The following is a 20,701-nucleotide window of genomic DNA, read 5'->3' on the forward strand; positions in this document are numbered from 1 at the left end:
GCGTATACCGAGTTATGGCCCAATTTACAAGATCGCACGGTACAGTAAGCGTCGACCCGGAAATCGAAAAGAAACAAAAATACGTAGAAGACCGTGAAAAACAATCGCATTCGAAAATGTCGCTTAAAGAACGGGAAGAAACAGCCAAACGCCCTAACGAGTCAATAGATGCAAATTCGTTATTCGACGTCCTTTCAAAAATCCAAACAGAATTATCACAATTACGCAGATTACCGGAGCAAGTGAGCAATCTTGAACAGCGCGTGAATGAAGCTTCCCGCGCCGCGTCCGCATACGATGAATTCGCCAACCCGCCGGAACAGGAAGAACCTCCCGTAATCATGCCGACCTTAAAAATAAAAGATGTCGTTGCAAATATTCCCCCGTTTAACGGTTATAAGATTTCGATCTTCCAGTTCGCCCGAGCGTGCGAACGTGCCCGCGATTTACTACCATCTGTACAAGAGCCACAACTCGTACAATTTATCATTAACAAAATTGAAGGCGACGCGTATCAAGTCATTGAAGGAAACATATATACGCGCGTCGTAGATTTATTAGACAAATTAAAGAATATTTTCGCTCCGAATAAATCCGTAGCACAATACCGCGGAGAATTAGCCAACGCATACAAAATGCCAAACGAGACTGTCTTGAAGTACGCGGGTAGAATTAAAGACTTAAAACTCGCAATATTAGACGGAAACAGACGACAGGGCATTAATAACCCTCGTTTATTTAATAACGAAGTTGAAGGAGAGGTCTTAGAAGCTTTCGTAAATGGGTTACCCTCTAACGTGATCACGCGCATGGAACACCGAAACATAGGCACCCTAGATGAAGCAATTGAATGGGCTGTCAAAATTACGAGGAATTTGGAAATAGAGAAACAGCGCGAAAGACAATTTACTCCTCGACAATTCCCTGTTACGCGATCAGATATAAATAACCCAAGACCTCCCGACATAGAACAACCTAAATCAATATTAAAAAAACCCTCATAACAATTTTGCCCCACGACCATGGATTAGACCCTTGATACCGGGACAGCCAGGACCGAACTCCCCTATCGTATGCAATTATTGCAAATATCCCGGACACAAGGCTACTGAATGTCGGAAATTAGCGTATCGAAATGCTATGCAGGCGTCGGGAAACGCGGAAGGCCGCCCGACGGTGAGCGCGACCAAGGAACCGGCCCAAGCGACCGCGCATCCCATAACGATACAAGCGGAGCCATCAACGAGCCAAACCTGAGCATTAACGATAAAAATCAAGGCTCTACTTTTTCTAAAATTCCATTAAAGGAATACGATGACCCAGCGTCGGTCATCAGACCAGTGAACGAGGAACCCCTAGATGAAAAAGCCAGCATCGGAATGGCGAACCTAGGACCCAACACGTGTCAACCAAGGATCGCCCTCACTTGCAAAAACTTTAAAGGATACTGCTTTTTTATGATAGACTCGGGATCCTCCGTAAATTTAGTTAAAATAAAAATATTAAAGAATACCCCCATAAACTCAAAAGACACGCTAAGATTAAAAGGCATTTCCGAAAAGCCAATAAGGACATTGGGTTCAGTGGTATTCGAAATTATGGGGAAAGAAACAAAATTTTATGTCGTCAGAGACAATTTCGGTATACCTGCTGACGGTATAATAGGTGCCAGTTTTTTGAAAGATAATAATGCTATCATCAATTACCAACAAAAATGTCTTACTTTTGATAGCATACAGGTACCGTTTTACAAAAGAGAAAAGATCATGGTGCCCTCGCGCACTATAGTGGACATTGCGTTCAATATAACAAACCCGGAAAGAAGGGAAGGTTATATTCCTCGAAACGAGCCAACGAAGGGATTATTTCTGGGTGAAGCTCTTGTTAAAAATTCCCGAGGGAAGGGGCATATCAAAGCTTATAATTTAACAGAGCAGAACTACACCATAGAAGTCTATCCCATGCCTCTTGAGGACTATCTTATACCCAGTGACTCCGAGGAGCACCTAACTTCGCTGAATTCTTCTATTTTCGTGAATCCTATGAGCAATGAAGAGCTCGCCGATAATGGGAAATCTTCCGTTCCAAAAGACCACGAAGGTCTTACCATTACACAAGATGCGACGCCTGCATCTTCGCGCCTCAAACACACTATTGACACGCTTCCAGGGTCAACAGGACATGAGGATCTTCTACATTCTGAGAATACTAATTCTACGAGCTTAAACAAGCTCTCTATTACTAATTCCGCTGAATCAAGTTTTACCAACTCCACTCAACCTCCCGCTTCCAGGGATCCTATGGAGTCTTTTATGAGCAACGAAGAGCTCGCCAAAAATGGGAAATCTTCGCCTACTAAATTCAGGAGCCAAGGAGAGCTATCCGAAGACGGGAAATCTTCTAAATCAACCTTGATTCATACTCTTCCAGTTTCACGAGACCAAGAAGGTCCCTTCATTGAACAAGCTGCGCAGTCAGCATTTTCTAGACTTAAAGATACAACTGATATGCTTCTAGCATCTCCTGTATCTCTCAGTCGTATGGAACGACTTAAACCTATCATAAATACTGAATATTTGAACGAAGAAGAAAAAGACCACGTTGATGCAATACTTAAAGAATACGGAGATTGTTTCCATCTTCCGGGAGAAAGACTCAAGTTCACCCCCGCGGTTAAACATACTATTCCAACTACAGACAATCTACCGATACATGTGAAGCAGTATAGGTACCCGCCTGTCCACAAGGAGGAGATAGACAGGCAGGTAACAAAACTTTTGAAGGATGAAATAATAACGCCTTCAGCATCACCGTATAACGCTCCTCTATGGATCGTCCCCAAGAAATCTGCGGCCGATGGACAAAAGAAATGGAGGATGGTAATAGACTTCCGAAAGCTGAATGAAAAAACGATAGGAGATGCGTACCCACTGCCTAATATAGTAGAAATATTAGACCAGTTGGGTAGTGCAAAATACTTCTCCATTTTTGACCTCGCACAAGGATTTCACCAGATTCCTATGGCCCCAGAGGATAAAGAGAAGACAGCTTTCTCCACACCGTATGGACATTACGAGTACCAGCGGATGCCTTTCGGTCTGAAAAATGCACCCGCAACATTCCAACGGTTGATGGACAACGTCCTCACCGGATTGCAAGGAAACGAACTATTCGTTTACCTGGACGACATAGTTGTTTATGCAAGATCTCTAGAAGAACACGATATAAAAATTAAAGAATTAATGCAAAGACTAAGAGAAGCAAATCTGCAATTACAGCCCGACAAATGCCAATTTTTAAGGCACGAAGTAGTTTACTTAGGGCATATTATCGGATCAGATGGAGTAAAACCAGATCCAAATAAGATTATCGCAGTCCAACATTTTCCAAAACCAAGAAATCATAAAAACATTAAGCAATTCTTGGGTCTTGTGGGATACTACCGCCGATTCATTAGGGACTTTTCAAAAATCGCAAAACCTCTCACGGATTTATTAAAGAAAGATAAGCCTTTTGTATGGACACCGTCGCAAGAAGCAGCATTTGACGAACTAACGCATGAATTATTAAAAGAACCTGTTTTGCAATATCCGAACTTTAGAGAGCCATTCTTATTAACTACCGACGCCAGTGGATACGCTATAGGAGGCGTGCTGAGCCAAGGACAGATGGGGAAAGACTTACCTATTTCATATATTTCTAGGACTTTGAATGAAGCGGAAGGAAGATATTCCACCATAGAAAAAGAGTGCCTAGCCGTAGTCTACAGTGTGACATACTTCCGGCATTATTTATACGGCAGGAAATTTACAATCCTCACAGATCATAAACCACTAGTTTGGCTACATTCGGTCAAGGATCCCAGCTCCCGATTGTGGAAATGGAGACTAAAATTATCAGAGTACGAATATGAAATACAATATAAAACAGGAAAGACTAACGTAGTAGCAGATGCACTTTCTAGAAATCCACCTATTCCTGACGTTTCCATACTCCCCCTAGTAGAGCCAGACGATAATTCAAACGAATCCCTTTTCTCATACCAGACAGCTACGCAACAGTCTAGACCGTCAATCACTTTCTCTTCTAATGATACTAACCACACATTAAACCCTGTTGACCAACAACAAACAATTATCAGAGACTTAAACGACAATGCTTTATTAACTCCACCGGTAACCACAAAAATCCCATCCCAAATCTTCTTCCCTGAAAATCTAAACGAAGATCTAGACAAACGAGAGCAAGAGTTCGACCAAAGCAATTCAGAGACGTCGGAAGAAGATCCAGAAAACGAGAGCGAGAGTGATGAATCTGCATCTCCACAACCCCGCTCTTCAGGTGAAGAGAACGATTTTAAAAGTAATGAAACGCGAGATTCACTGCTTTCCCGAAAGGATAACCATGTCGTTTTTACCACACTCCAAGGACATCCCTACGATAAGGGCGCAAAGGATTATTCAGCAGAAAATAAACTTCCCACGTACAAAGACTTAACTTTCACAAGAGTAAAAATAACGAATTTGAATAGCGGGAAATATTTAATAAACATCCCTATTAAACAAAATGAAAGAGTGCAAATAGAACACAATGACATTATAGACGGAATAAAATCGTTGAGGGATGCCATAACAGAACTAAATCTAAAAACCATCAGTATAGCGCAACACGACCTATACGATACAGTTCCATGGATTTTTGTATATAAAAATTTAAAAAGATTCCTTTCAGACTTACCAATAATAGTAACAGTTTGCAAATCTTTAATAAGATGTCCTGGCCTAGAAGAGAGAGCTAACATCATCTATGAAAAACATGCTACGAAGATTGGAGGACACAAAGGTGTGAATAAAACTTACCATCGAATTAGACAAAACTACTATTGGCCCACAATGAAGAAAGACATACAAGATTACATAAAGAATTGCAGGAATTGCCAAATCAAGAAATTAACAAGAGTAAAAACGAAACAACCCATGATGATCACTGACACCCCAGGAACTGCATTTGATAAAGTATCTATAGACGTAGTAGGACCATTGCCAGTAACGAGCCGAAACAATTCTTATATTTTAACTATACAAGACCTTTTAACGAAATATTCAGTTGCCATTCCTATGGAAACAGCAGACTCCTTCTCAATAGCTAACGCCTTCATAAAAGATTTCATATGCATATATGGAGCACCAAGAGCATTATTAACGGACCAAGCTCCGACCTTTTTTACTTCTCTGATGAAAACAATAGCTAGCTACTTTAAAATAAAGCAATGCCGTACGACAGCTTACTACCCGCAATCAAATGGTTCAATTGAACGCTCACATCACGTATTGACAGAATACTTGAAGATGTACACCAACCGGAATGAGGAATGGGACGAGCACATTAAGCCTGCCATGTTTGCTTACAATACATCAGTCCACGAAGGAACCAGCTATACTCCTTATTCCCTAATTTTTGGACATCTTCCCAGAACTCCATCTTCCTCCGTAGTTCCCGAGGACGTCACTGAACAGCCTTATCAGGATTATCTCACTAACCTTTTTGAAACTTTGAAAAACTCACAGGGTCTAGCAAAACAAAACTTGATACAATCAAAAGAAAAGAGTAAAACATATTATGATAGAAAAATCAATATTCAAAATTTTAAAGCTAACGATAAAGTTTATTTATTAAAGGAGCCCACAAAGGGAAAGCTAGATGATCAATATACTGGGCCATATAGAATTTTAGAATTATTACCAATGAACAACGCGAGAATAGACTTCCGTGGAAAACCACGCGTAGTTCACGTGAATAAACTGAAGTTGTGCAAAGGCACATATTTTATAGATCCGGGATGAAAGAAAGCGCAAAAGGAGAATTTTTATAAGCGCAGCCTGGACCCCTGGATCTAGTAATATTAGGAATTTTAAATATTTATTCATACATATACACGTTTACCCAAACACGAACAAAATGTATTATTTACACATTTATACTCAAATATCATATTCCTATTTTTAAGGTTGTCCACGTTTTGATACTTACCATATTGCTCTCTGGCGCATCAGCAATCATAGCGTACGATTGCGGAGGAGCCTATTTGAACGTGACCACTGTGTCCTTGCTGAGATCAGGCGAATGTGACATCGAAATCGAAACACCTGCAACCGTAAATACATACATACAGCTATTGCAATTATCCAGTTATGCGCAGACACATATAACGCAATGTAAAATAGAAATCTTAAGAACCATATCTCACTGCGGAATGCACTCACACATCTCAGCCGTTCATAACGGTTACGCGAGCTATTTACAGGAAACATCTCGCGCTAGGTGCATTCAAATGCATAAAGAGGGTCTCTTGAAGGTAGGAACCGCAGAAATTATCGATGGCCTAAAATCAAATCGTACATATTATAGAAGTGTCACGCTCGCGGGTAAAGTAAACGTAGATGGGACCTGTAAAGGTATCCAATACTCAGACTATTACGGCACATGGGATGACGTGATAGTCCAGGCGACTGTAAAAATCTCTCTAAAAGACTCATACGTGCCGGTAAAATTAAACGCAGGAAAAGTAATGTTAAAATCCGGAACTGTTTGTGAACTATCGGACGAATCCTGTATAGACTCGGACGATGGTTACACCTTTTGGGAAGAAATACCCAATACCGCTTGTGGGTTTGAAGCATATGACGTCCTGTATGAAGGCACCTCTACTAAATTTCAAGGCATATTAGATCACCAAAATACCACAATATTCACACTAGAATCTCAAGACATCACTTTTGCACTGACACTAACACGAAGACACACAATATGCGGTTACACACTGTATGGCACAGAACATCCGAAACTGTTCATTTTTGAAACACAAAAAGGAAACATTTTCAAAGTAAGATCAAAAACCTCTGTAACGAACCTAGATTTATTCACGTACGCAAATTCAAAATTTGTTTATGTTGAGAAGTATATGAGGAACCAGATTACCTCTTTATACAAAGATATAATTATGCAGAAATGCGAACTGGAGAAACAGGTTATACAAAATACCCTATCTCTTGCTGCTGTTTTACCAGATGAATTCGCCTACCGGGTGATGAAAGCTCCAGGCTACATGGCAGTCACAGCCGGGGAGGGAATTCACATAGTTAAATGTATACCTATAGAGGTTACACTACGAAAAACAAATACGTGCCATGCTGAGTTGCCCATTATGTTTAGAAACGCCACACTATACATGACACCAAAATCACATATCGTCATAAAACACAGTACACTCAGAGATTGTAATCCTTTACTCCCAATAATATACAACATCGAAGGAACTTGGCTGCAATTTAACCCTACCCCTTCCATGATAAATTCCCCTCACGAAATCAAACCATTAACAAGACTCTCTTGGAAATACCTTGCGCCAAAATCACTAGCCACCAGTGGCATTTACTCCCAACAAGACCTTGACGAATTAAGAGACCACATTATGTTCCCCGCGGAAAAGAACGCGGTTCTGCATACCATCGCTCGAGGCTTTACGGGTCAAACGATACAATCCGATACCGTTTCATTGCAAAATTTATTAGACGAAAATGCGCTGAATAAAATTTATAACAACACACTAACTAAAATATGGAACGGTTTTACAACATTTGGTGCGGCAACTGCCGGCGTATTCGGCATTTTTATAATAATAAGAATAGTAAAGATTGTATTTGACACACTGATTCACGGCTATGCTTTGCATGCGGCATATGGCTGTAGCTTGCATTTACTCGGAGCCATCTGGAGTTCCTTTACACATTTATTGCTATATTTGGCCAATAGGCCACAGCCACAACCAAATGTAATTCCACAAAACCCGCCAGAACAACCAAACATAGAAACTGTACCTAACGCACCAGCCGTCAATGACACACATCCGATACCTATCGTTTATACATTTAGAGACATGCGTGCCAGACTGGATGAGCAAAATTCTCCATGAAATACTTTCACTCCGAAATTTGCACTTAAGGGGGGTGGTGTGACGTCCCAGTCGCACATTTTTATAAACAATAAATTCTCACCAGACTCACTCAAAGGATGCTAATAGAGCAAGATCAATTATAAAATTCATTATAATAACTTGGGAAAAACATATATGTATTTACTAGACACCCTATATAAAAACTATACGAGTCAATCATTATGCGAGTATCAGTATATAGGAAGAAAGTTGCTCATTTAGTAAAGAGAGCAATTAGAAATTAGCATTAGTACTTATGTCCACCCTGTATATGGACTACATACATAGAACACACATACAAGCGTACATACATATAATCACAAGGTAAGAATTGTACCTCGTAACGAAAAACGGCATATAAATATTCCACATCAATATTTCTTGGACACCCGGTATATCAAAAATACGTAAAAATATAGCTACTAGTCTGTAGAATGAGAACACGTTCAAAAACCTCGGAAAGGTAACAATTTTGAGCTTTTATACATGCGGCCCTGGGAAAGTCGTCAAAATAGCCAAACTATATACATATATATGTATGCCTATCGGCTGTTTCCGCGACATCAAAATTCTATTGCATATATCTGAGCATTAAAATAAAATATCATGATTGTAAACACCTACGTATATTCGCGAAACCTTCTCGCTGCATTACTACTAAAAACATACAATTTAAGATTTATTTATAATCCACGGGAACATTATTAGGAAACTGAAAACTTTATTACAAATGTCACAAAATTTAAAACGTTATATATATATATAAAGGAACGTATACATAAACCCAAACGTTGTATACATAGATTCTTCAACCTGCAAGGAATAATTTGAGTAATATCAAAAAGTCATATATATATGTTTACATGCATATATATATATATATATATATGTATGTATCAGAATAGAAGTACGATTTACACATTGTGAAAACTTCAATATCCCCAAGATTTTATACGCACACTCTAGTTTAAGCAGCGTAAGATTATTATATATAATATTAGAATATTCAGTAGGGAATATTTTATTCCTACGTTAAGTATTATAAGAGTATTAGACTGTGCACGGAAATGCAAGTCTGCCGTCGATCGATAATCTTATCCGGCCGCCCGATAAGATAATGCATACTGAAAGCCTAAGGCAAAGAGCAATGCAAATGTAATATTATTAACTAAGAACGGCGTATTCCGTGACACGCTTTAATTATTAAGTACACAAGCATTTATATATCCACACATTAATATTAAGAATTTTATACCTTTTACACAATATTATTATATCTTTATATCTTTATATGAATTTATACCCGTATTAATACGCTATGCAACGCGTACACGTATTTTATATAGCGTAGCATTTTGTAATCACATTATAGGTAGTAATAAGGAATTAAGCATATAAGAAATAATATTTTATTCAATGCAATATTCTATAAGAGTCTTAGAACGTACAAGTCGTCCGGCGATCAATACTTTTATCCGCCCGGCCGATAAGATAAGAGGGAAGCCCAGAGAACAACGGCTGCAGACGTTGATGCAAAAGTCTTGGTATGCAGACGGCGAAAACACTAGCTATCCTTCTCACGCGCCGGGGAAGTCCCGACGCATAGGAGGGAAGCCCCGATTGACGTAGCGATCCCTACCAGCGGCGCTTCCCACTCGCCTTAGCCTCGCCCATGACCATCCCACCAGCACGCGAAGACTTGAAGCAACGGCATACGGAGCCCTATCCCACCACGTACATCGAAGCGCTCCCACGGCATCATCTCCCCACCAACACCCGAAGACCGGAGGAGTTCAGTGAGAGCCGAACATCCAGCATTACTATTTCAAACTTCGAACAGCTAACACCACTAGCTCTTCAACATAGTAGTCCGGTGTACGCATCGACAAGCTCCGAATTCACAGTTATAAGACTCCTATTCTTGTACTTAGTTTCTCTAGCGTTAGCAGACGCTAGTAATATTAATTGCTTAACTTAACTTAAATATAAAATAAAGTGCTATTTTATTCTACATAATTCTACCAATTATTTCAACATCTGGTTACCAATTCATCCTGAATTAGCCGTCATTACAATAATTAAGAGCGCTTATCAGAAATCAATTTGGAGGACCAGCTACAGGGAGAATCCATCATATCAACCATTAACACATATAATCATAAAGGGTAAGAGGAAATAATACTTATTAATTAAGGAAATATTACTTATTAATTTTACACAATCATTGACGGGTTATTAGTCTTATGGTCCCCGGTAGACCCGGTGAACTGCAGGGTGACCGAAAAAGAAAAGAAAATATCTCATTTATAAAGGAAAATTACACTAAAAATAATTAATAAATACTACTCAGATTTATTACTACAATTAGTATTATATGTTCATGTTCTTAAAATAAGAGAATAGTTTTTTTTTGTAAACTTCGAATACTGGGACGTGACATATTTTTGGTGGCAGCGGTGGGATAGCATAAGCCTACCTGTAAATTGATTGTGTCTAACCATTTTCTTTCAGTAGTGAATTGTGCGCGATATAACGTTCAATTTGAGTCTCGGTTGATAGCTTTCAGATTTTAATGATTCTTCCGCGAGTTATAGTGCCGCTATAATTTTATTTGACTATTACACGCCGTGTTATTTAGATTTTTGCTTAATCCATTTAATCCATACTCTGTATCCGTATTTGATTTTATTTTCATTACGCTGTTAAAACTTAGCAGATATCTCAACTGCGTGTGCAAAATTGCAAAACTAAAACTGCATAGTGACATCCTGACGTTGTGAGTTAGAGCGAATATACTTCGCTCCTCGCTGCGACAGAATTATTAAACAATACCTGATTTTGTGACAGTGTCCTGGTAGCTGGTGTATACGCCGCTCGTCACTGTAGCGAGGGTAGTTCTCTCCGGTGAGGCAGGATTCCGCACGTTGAGAACTGCAAACGTCACGCAAACATCAGTGTCTAAATATTTTCTAAATCATGGAGGCACGCCACGCAGAGGAGATACATTGATTTTAGTCAAAGTGAAAGCTGGTTCTTTGAGGTGCCGCAAACTCGGAGCGACGGCTCTGGGCGGATAAGCCGCTCGTCGTTGCTTTAAGCTTTTTTGTGTACATACGATAAACGGAGAGTGGTGAGGCAGGATTCCGCACGCTCTTTCTTGTTCCTTCTCTTTGGTGAGGCAGGATTCCGCACACTGAGATTGGAATAGGATGACGGATATCGTTATGTGGATAAAATAAGAGCCTCAGAGAGTCACTACACGAAACTAAAGTTGAATCCTTAAGACATGCCAAAAACGCGTCGCGCAGGAAAGAAATACCAGCTCCGACGCCTACTAAGAGCGCAATTTAGAGAAGCAGCGAATTGTTCCGACGAGTTAAATATTACAGACAATTCGAGTGCCCCATGTCGCGAACGGCTAACTGAGAAAAGAACCTTCGATTGCAAATTAATTCCGATTACGGTCGAACAATCTCCGTTACCATATTCAGAAATCCTGGAGAACGACCCGCGTCGCGAATTTTACGAAAAGACTCAAATTCCAAACGTTAGCGCCAGCGACGAATAAAATACCATTGTCGATTTCACATTATACTATTTTGTGTGTTTTATTATACCTTACCCTATAATCACATTGTTTTATTTTCAGAATCTTCTTATATTTTACTGCATAACTTATTTACATACATATATATATATATTGTTCGCTTCATATTGCTATTCTATTGTTGCTTATAAGATAAAATATACATGTGCCCACATAGATTCTCGAAACCCCTTACGCCGATTTACGAAGTACCAACCCCACCCCCGATAACGAGACAAGTTTATTTTTGCCAAAAAACAACAGTATATATTAAACAAAGGGTTGGAACTACACTTTGTCAAGAGTGTTGTGAAAGAACAGATCTGTCTGAAAAACAAAATTGGCGTAAAGTTTTTAGACATACTTTGATAATTAACGGAATCCTCACCAGCCACTATTGCGACGAATGTCGAAAAAGGCTAACTGTCTCTAGAATCGGGAACGAATGCTTTGAATGTTTTTTAAGATTTACTGAATTTCGAGAAGACTTGCCTGAAGTAACGCTTGATGAAGATACTACAATCTTAACAATAGAGGCATATGAAGAAGAACTTTGAATAAATAAGAAAATATATATATATATATATATATTACAATTATTAGCTTTGACATTATATTTATCATTTGCTTGAGCTTTCTATTTACAATTTGCTACGAGAATTATAAAGTAACTGAAAAAAAAAGGGGGAGAAAAACCATAAAAACATTCTTGTTTTATTATCATAGTATTACATGCACATATACATATTTCTTTTATTATACTGCTATTATATTTTTACAATTTTGCTTAACCGCTATATAATTTTGTTGTTATACTAAATTATTACACTGTCTTTATTTTATTGTATACTAACCTACATTCTTACAGGAGTAAGGAACTATAGCATTACATGCTAGTTAACCGTACGTATTACTATAAATTTTCACATTATTAAAGTTACTACTTTTACAATTGTTGTGCTAAGAACAATTAGAGCCGATAACTATTTTAAAATCGCGTATACCGAGTTATGGCCCAATTTACAAGATCGCACGGTACAGTAAGCGTCGACCCGGAAATCGAAAAGAAACAAAAATACGTAGAAGACCGTGAAAAACAATCGCATTCGAAAATGTCGCTTAAAGAACGGGAAGAAACAGCCAAACGCCCTAACGAGTCAATAGATGCAAATTCGTTATTCGACGTCCTTTCAAAAATCCAAACAGAATTATCACAATTACGCAGATTACCGGAGCAAGTGAGCAATCTTGAACAGCGCGTGAATGAAGCTTCCCGCGCCGCGTCCGCATACGATGAATTCGCCAACCCGCCGGAACAGGAAGAACCTCCCGTAATCATGCCGACCTTAAAAATAAAAGATGTCGTTGCAAATATTCCCCCGTTTAACGGTTATAAGATTTCGATCTTCCAGTTCGCCCGAGCGTGCGAACGTGCCCGCGATTTACTACCATCTGTACAAGAGCCACAACTCGTACAATTTATCATTAACAAAATTGAAGGCGACGCGTATCAAGTCATTGAAGGAAACATATATACGCGCGTCGTAGATTTATTAGACAAATTAAAGAATATTTTCGCTCCGAATAAATCCGTAGCACAATACCGCGGAGAATTAGCCAACGCATACAAAATGCCAAACGAGACTGTCTTGAAGTACGCGGGTAGAATTAAAGACTTAAAACTCGCAATATTAGACGGAAACAGACGACAGGGCATTAATAACCCTCGTTTATTTAATAACGAAGTTGAAGGAGAGGTCTTAGAAGCTTTCGTAAATGGGTTACCCTCTAACGTGATCACGCGCATGGAACACCGAAACATAGGCACCCTAGATGAAGCAATTGAATGGGCTGTCAAAATTACGAGGAATTTGGAAATAGAGAAACAGCGCGAAAGACAATTTACTCCTCGACAATTCCCTGTTACGCGATCAGATATAAATAACCCAAGACCTCCCGACATAGAACAACCTAAATCAATATTAAAAAAACCCTCATAACAATTTTGCCCCACGACCATGGATTAGACCCTTGATACCGGGACAGCCAGGACCGAACTCCCCTATCGTATGCAATTATTGCAAATATCCCGGACACAAGGCTACTGAATGTCGGAAATTAGCGTATCGAAATGCTATGCAGGCGTCGGGAAACGCGGAAGGCCGCCCGACGGTGAGCGCGACCAAGGAACCGGCCCAAGCGACCGCGCATCCCATAACGATACAAGCGGAGCCATCAACGAGCCAAACCTGAGCATTAACGATAAAAATCAAGGCTCTACTTTTTCTAAAATTCCATTAAAGGAATACGATGACCCAGCGTCGGTCATCAGACCAGTGAACGAGGAACCCCTAGATGAAAAAGCCAGCATCGGAATGGCGAACCTAGGACCCAACACGTGTCAACCAAGGATCGCCCTCACTTGCAAAAACTTTAAAGGATACTGCTTTTTTATGATAGACTCGGGATCCTCCGTAAATTTAGTTAAAATAAAAATATTAAAGAATACCCCCATAAACTCAAAAGACACGCTAAGATTAAAAGGCATTTCCGAAAAGCCAATAAGGACATTGGGTTCAGTGGTATTCGAAATTATGGGGAAAGAAACAAAATTTTATGTCGTCAGAGACAATTTCGGTATACCTGCTGACGGTATAATAGGTGCCAGTTTTTTGAAAGATAATAATGCTATCATCAATTACCAACAAAAATGTCTTACTTTTGATAGCATACAGGTACCGTTTTACAAAAGAGAAAAGATCATGGTGCCCTCGCGCACTATAGTGGACATTGCGTTCAATATAACAAACCCGGAAAGAAGGGAAGGTTATATTCCTCGAAACGAGCCAACGAAGGGATTATTTCTGGGTGAAGCTCTTGTTAAAAATTCCCGAGGGAAGGGGCATATCAAAGCTTATAATTTAACAGAGCAGAACTACACCATAGAAGTCTATCCCATGCCTCTTGAGGACTATCTTATACCCAGTGACTCCGAGGAGCACCTAACTTCGCTGAATTCTTCTATTTTCGTGAATCCTATGAGCAATGAAGAGCTCGCCGATAATGGGAAATCTTCCGTTCCAAAAGACCACGAAGGTCTTACCATTACACAAGATGCGACGCCTGCATCTTCGCGCCTCAAACACACTATTGACACGCTTCCAGGGTCAACAGGACATGAGGATCTTCTACATTCTGAGAATACTAATTCTACGAGCTTAAACAAGCTCTCTATTACTAATTCCGCTGAATCAAGTTTTACCAACTCCACTCAACCTCCCGCTTCCAGGGATCCTATGGAGTCTTTTATGAGCAACGAAGAGCTCGCCAAAAATGGGAAATCTTCGCCTACTAAATTCAGGAGCCAAGGAGAGCTATCCGAAGACGGGAAATCTTCTAAATCAACCTTGATTCATACTCTTCCAGTTTCACGAGACCAAGAAGGTCCCTTCATTGAACAAGCTGCGCAGTCAGCATTTTCTAGACTTAAAGATACAACTGATATGCTTCTAGCATCTCCTGTATCTCTCAGTCGTATGGAACGACTTAAACCTATCATAAATACTGAATATTTGAACGAAGAAGAAAAAGACCACGTTGATGCAATACTTAAAGAATACGGAGATTGTTTCCATCTTCCGGGAGAAAGACTCAAGTTCACCCCCGCGGTTAAACATACTATTCCAACTACAGACAATCTACCGATACATGTGAAGCAGTATAGGTACCCGCCTGTCCACAAGGAGGAGATAGACAGGCAGGTAACAAAACTTTTGAAGGATGAAATAATAACGCCTTCAGCATCACCGTATAACGCTCCTCTATGGATCGTCCCCAAGAAATCTGCGGCCGATGGACAAAAGAAATGGAGGATGGTAATAGACTTCCGAAAGCTGAATGAAAAAACGATAGGAGATGCGTACCCACTGCCTAATATAGTAGAAATATTAGACCAGTTGGGTAGTGCAAAATACTTCTCCATTTTTGACCTCGCACAAGGATTTCACCAGATTCCTATGGCCCCAGAGGATAAAGAGAAGACAGCTTTCTCCACACCGTATGGACATTACGAGTACCAGCGGATGCCTTTCGGTCTGAAAAATGCACCCGCAACATTCCAACGGTTGATGGACAACGTCCTCACCGGATTGCAAGGAAACGAACTATTCGTTTACCTGGACGACATAGTTGTTTATGCAAGATCTCTAGAAGAACACGATATAAAAATTAAAGAATTAATGCAAAGACTAAGAGAAGCAAATCTGCAATTACAGCCCGACAAATGCCAATTTTTAAGGCACGAAGTAGTTTACTTAGGGCATATTATCGGATCAGATGGAGTAAAACCAGATCCAAATAAGATTATCGCAGTCCAACATTTTCCAAAACCAAGAAATCATAAAAACATTAAGCAATTCTTGGGTCTTGTGGGATACTACCGCCGATTCATTAGGGACTTTTCAAAAATCGCAAAACCTCTCACGGATTTATTAAAGAAAGATAAGCCTTTTGTATGGACACCGTCGCAAGAAGCAGCATTTGACGAACTAACGCATGAATTATTAAAAGAACCTGTTTTGCAATATCCGAACTTTAGAGAGCCATTCTTATTAACTACCGACGCCAGTGGATACGCTATAGGAGGCGTGCTGAGCCAAGGACAGATGGGGAAAGACTTACCTATTTCATATATTTCTAGGACTTTGAATGAAGCGGAAGGAAGATATTCCACCATAGAAAAAGAGTGCCTAGCCGTAGTCTACAGTGTGACATACTTCCGGCATTATTTATACGGCAGGAAATTTACAATCCTCACAGATCATAAACCACTAGTTTGGCTACATTCGGTCAAGGATCCCAGCTCCCGATTGTGGAAATGGAGACTAAAATTATCAGAGTACGAATATGAAATACAATATAAAACAGGAAAGACTAACGTAGTAGCAGATGCACTTTCTAGAAATCCACCTATTCCTGACGTTTCCATACTCCCCCTAGTAGAGCCAGACGATAATTCAAACGAATCCCTTTTCTCATACCAGACAGCTACGCAACAGTCTAGACCGTCAATCACTTTCTCTTCTAATGATACTAACCACACATTAAACCCTGTTGACCAACAACAAACAATTATCAGAGACTTAAACGACAATGCTTTATTAACTCCACCGGTAACCACAAAAATCCCATCCCAAATCTTCTTCCCTGAAAATCTAAACGAAGATCTAGACAAACGAGAGCAAGAGTTCGACCAAAGCAATTCAGAGACGTCGGAAGAAGATCCAGAAAACGAGAGCGAGAGTGATGAATCTGCATCTCCACAACCCCGCTCTTCAGGTGAAGAGAACGATTTTAAAAGTAATGAAACGCGAGATTCACTGCTTTCCCGAAAGGATAACCATGTCGTTTTTACCACACTCCAAGGACATCCCTACGATAAGGGCGCAAAGGATTATTCAGCAGAAAATAAACTTCCCACGTACAAAGACTTAACTTTCACAAGAGTAAAAATAACGAATTTGAATAGCGGGAAATATTTAATAAACATCCCTATTAAACAAAATGAAAGAGTGCAAATAGAACACAATGACATTATAGACGGAATAAAATCGTTGAGGGATGCCATAACAGAACTAAATCTAAAAACCATCAGTATAGCGCAACACGACCTATACGATACAGTTCCATGGATTTTTGTATATAAAAATTTAAAAAGATTCCTTTCAGACTTACCAATAATAGTAACAGTTTGCAAATCTTTAATAAGATGTCCTGGCCTAGAAGAGAGAGCTAACATCATCTATGAAAAACATGCTACGAAGATTGGAGGACACAAAGGTGTGAATAAAACTTACCATCGAATTAGACAAAACTACTATTGGCCCACAATGAAGAAAGACATACAAGATTACATAAAGAATTGCAGGAATTGCCAAATCAAGAAATTAACAAGAGTAAAAACGAAACAACCCATGATGATCACTGACACCCCAGGAACTGCATTTGATAAAGTATCTATAGACGTAGTAGGACCATTGCCAGTAACGAGCCGAAACAATTCTTATATTTTAACTATACAAGACCTTTTAACGAAATATTCAGTTGCCATTCCTATGGAAACAGCAGACTCCTTCTCAATAGCTAACGCCTTCATAAAAGATTTCATATGCATATATGGAGCACCAAGAGCATTATTAACGGACCAAGCTCCGACCTTTTTTACTTCTCTGATGAAAACAATAGCTAGCTACTTTAAAATAAAGCAATGCCGTACGACAGCTTACTACCCGCAATCAAATGGTTCAATTGAACGCTCACATCACGTATTGACAGAATACTTGAAGATGTACACCAACCGGAATGAGGAATGGGACGAGCACATTAAGCCTGCCATGTTTGCTTACAATACATCAGTCCACGAAGGAACCAGCTATACTCCTTATTCCCTAATTTTTGGACATCTTCCCAGAACTCCATCTTCCTCCGTAGTTCCCGAGGACGTCACTGAACAGCCTTATCAGGATTATCTCACTAACCTTTTTGAAACTTTGAAAAACTCACAGGGTCTAGCAAAACAAAACTTGATACAATCAAAAGAAAAGAGTAAAACATATTATGATAGAAAAATCAATATTCAAAATTTTAAAGCTAACGATAAAGTTTATTTATTAAAGGAGCCCACAAAGGGAAAGCTAGATGATCAATATACTGGGCCATATAGAATTTTAGAATTATTACCAATGAACAACGCGAGAATAGACTTCCGTGGAAAACCACGCGTAGTTCACGTGAATAAACTGAAGTTGTGCAAAGGCACATATTTTATAGATCCGGGATGAAAGAAAGCGCAAAAGGAGAATTTTTATAAGCGCAGCCTGGACCCCTGGATCTAGTAATATTAGGAATTTTAAATATTTATTCATACATATACACGTTTACCCAAACACGAACAAAATGTATTATTTACACATTTATACTCAAATATCATATTCCTATTTTTAAGGTTGTCCACGTTTTGATACTTACCATATTGCTCTCTGGCGCATCAGCAATCATAGCGTACGATTGCGGAGGAGCCTATTTGAACGTGACCACTGTGTCCTTGCTGAGATCAGGCGAATGTGACATCGAAATCGAAACACCTGCAACCGTAAATACATACATACAGCTATTGCAATTATCCAGTTATGCGCAGACACATATAACGCAATGTAAAATAGAAATCTTAAGAACCATATCTCACTGCGGAATGCACTCACACATCTCAGCCGTTCATAACGGTTACGCGAGCTATTTACAGGAAACATCTCGCGCTAGGTGCATTCAAATGCATAAAGAGGGTCTCTTGAAGGTAGGAACCGCAGAAATTATCGATGGCCTAAAATCAAATCGTACATATTATAGAAGTGTCACGCTCGCGGGTAAAGTAAACGTAGATGGGACCTGTAAAGGTATCCAATACTCAGACTATTACGGCACATGGGATGACGTGATAGTCCAGGCGACTGTAAAAATCTCTCTAAAAGACTCATACGTGCCGGTAAAATTAAACGCAGGAAAAGTAATGTTAAAATCCGGAACTGTTTGTGAACTATCGGACGAATCCTGTATAGACTCGGACGATGGTTACACCTTTTGGGAAGAAATACCCAATACCGCTTGTGGGTTTGAAGCATATGACGTCCTGTATGAAGGCACCTCTACTAAATTTCAAGGCATATTAGATCACCAAAATACCACAATATTCACACTAGAATCTCAAGACATCACTTTTGCACTGACACTAACACGAAGACACACAATATGCGGTTACACACTGTATGGCACAGAACATCCGAAACTGTTCATTTTTGAAACACAAAAAGGAAACATTTTCAAAGTAAGATCAAAAACCTCTGTAACGAACCTAGATTTATTCACGTACGCAAATTCAAAATTTGTTTATGTTGAGAAGTATATGAGGAACCAGATTACCTCTTTATACAAAGATATAATTATGCAGAAATGCGAACTGGAGAAACAGGTTATACAAAATACCCTATCTCTTGCTGCTGTTTTACCAGATGAATTCGCCTACCGGGTGATGAAAGCTCCAGGCTACATGGCAGTCACAGCCGGGGAGGGAATTCACATAGTTAAATGTATACCTATAGAGGTTACACTACGAAAAACAAATACGTGCCATGCTGAGTTGCCCATTATGTTTAGAAACGCCACACTATACATGACACCAAAATCACATATCGTCATAAAACACAGTACACTCAGAGATTGTAATCCTTTACTCCCAATAATATACAACATCGAAGGAACTTGGCTGCAATTTAACCCTACCCCTTCCATGATAAATTCCCCTCACGAAATCAAACCATTAACAAGACTCTCTTGGAAATACCTTGCGCCAAAATCACTAGCCACCAGTGGCATTTACTCCCAACAAGACCTTGACGAATTAAGAGACCACATTATGTTCCCCGCGGAAAAGAACGCGGTTCTGCATACCATCGCTCGAGGCTTTACGGGTCAAACGATACAATCCGATACCGTTTCATTGCAAAATTTATTAGACGAAAATGCGCTGAATAAAATTTATAACAACACACTAACTAAAATATGGAACGGTTTTACAACATTTGGTGCGGCAACTGCCGGCGTATTCGGCATTTTTATAATAATAAGAATAGTAAAGATTGTATTTGACACACTGATTCACGGCTATGCTTTGCATGCGGCATATGGCTGTAGCTTGCATTTACTCGGAGCCATCTGGAGTTCCTTTACACATTTATTGCTATATTTGGCCAATAGGCCACAGCCACAACCAAATGTAATTCCACAAAACCCGCCAGAACAACCAAACATAGAAACTGTACCTAACGCACCAGCCGTCAATGACACACATCCGATACCTATCGTTTATACATTTAGAGACATGCGTGCCAGACTGGATGAGCAAAATTCTCCATGAAATACTTTCACTCCGAAATTTGCACTTAAGGGGGGTGGTGTGACGTCCCAGTCGCACATTTTTATAAACAATAAATTCTCACCAGACTCACTCAAAGGATGCTAATAGAGCAAGATCAATTATAAAATTCATTATAATAACTTGGGAAAAACAT

At 39.5% G+C, this 20,701-nt stretch overlaps 2 protein-coding genes across 2 annotated transcripts; both read left to right on the forward strand.

Moving 5' to 3' along the window:
• The first annotated feature begins 6,568 nt into the window (after positions 1 to 6,568).
• On the forward strand, positions 6,569 to 7,972 carry LOC138944427 (uncharacterized). The gene has a single exon (XM_070315310.1). The coding sequence runs from the start codon at positions 6,569 to 6,571 to the stop codon at positions 7,970 to 7,972; it is 1,404 nt and encodes a 467-aa protein (XP_070171411.1).
• An 11,171-nt stretch (positions 7,973 to 19,143) lies between these two features.
• Positions 19,144 to 20,547, forward strand: LOC138944428 (uncharacterized). The gene has a single exon (XM_070315311.1). The coding sequence runs from the start codon at positions 19,144 to 19,146 to the stop codon at positions 20,545 to 20,547; it is 1,404 nt and encodes a 467-aa protein (XP_070171412.1).
• The last annotated feature ends 154 nt before the right edge of the window (positions 20,548 to 20,701 follow it).

Source organism: Polyergus mexicanus, unplaced genomic scaffold (genome assembly GCF_030449975.1).
Source record: "Polyergus mexicanus isolate NDT 795.1 unplaced genomic scaffold, iyPolMexi1.0 SCAF_192, whole genome shotgun sequence".
NCBI lineage: Eukaryota > Metazoa > Arthropoda > Insecta > Hymenoptera > Formicidae > Polyergus > Polyergus mexicanus.

Bases quoted from the DNA above. Each gene is read 5' to 3' on its own strand.
- LOC138944427 (XM_070315310.1), top strand. From the start codon at position 6,569: ATGTTAAAATCCGGAACTGTTTGTGAACTATCGGACGAATCCTGTATA.
- LOC138944428 (XM_070315311.1), top strand. From the start codon at position 19,144: ATGTTAAAATCCGGAACTGTTTGTGAACTATCGGACGAATCCTGTATA.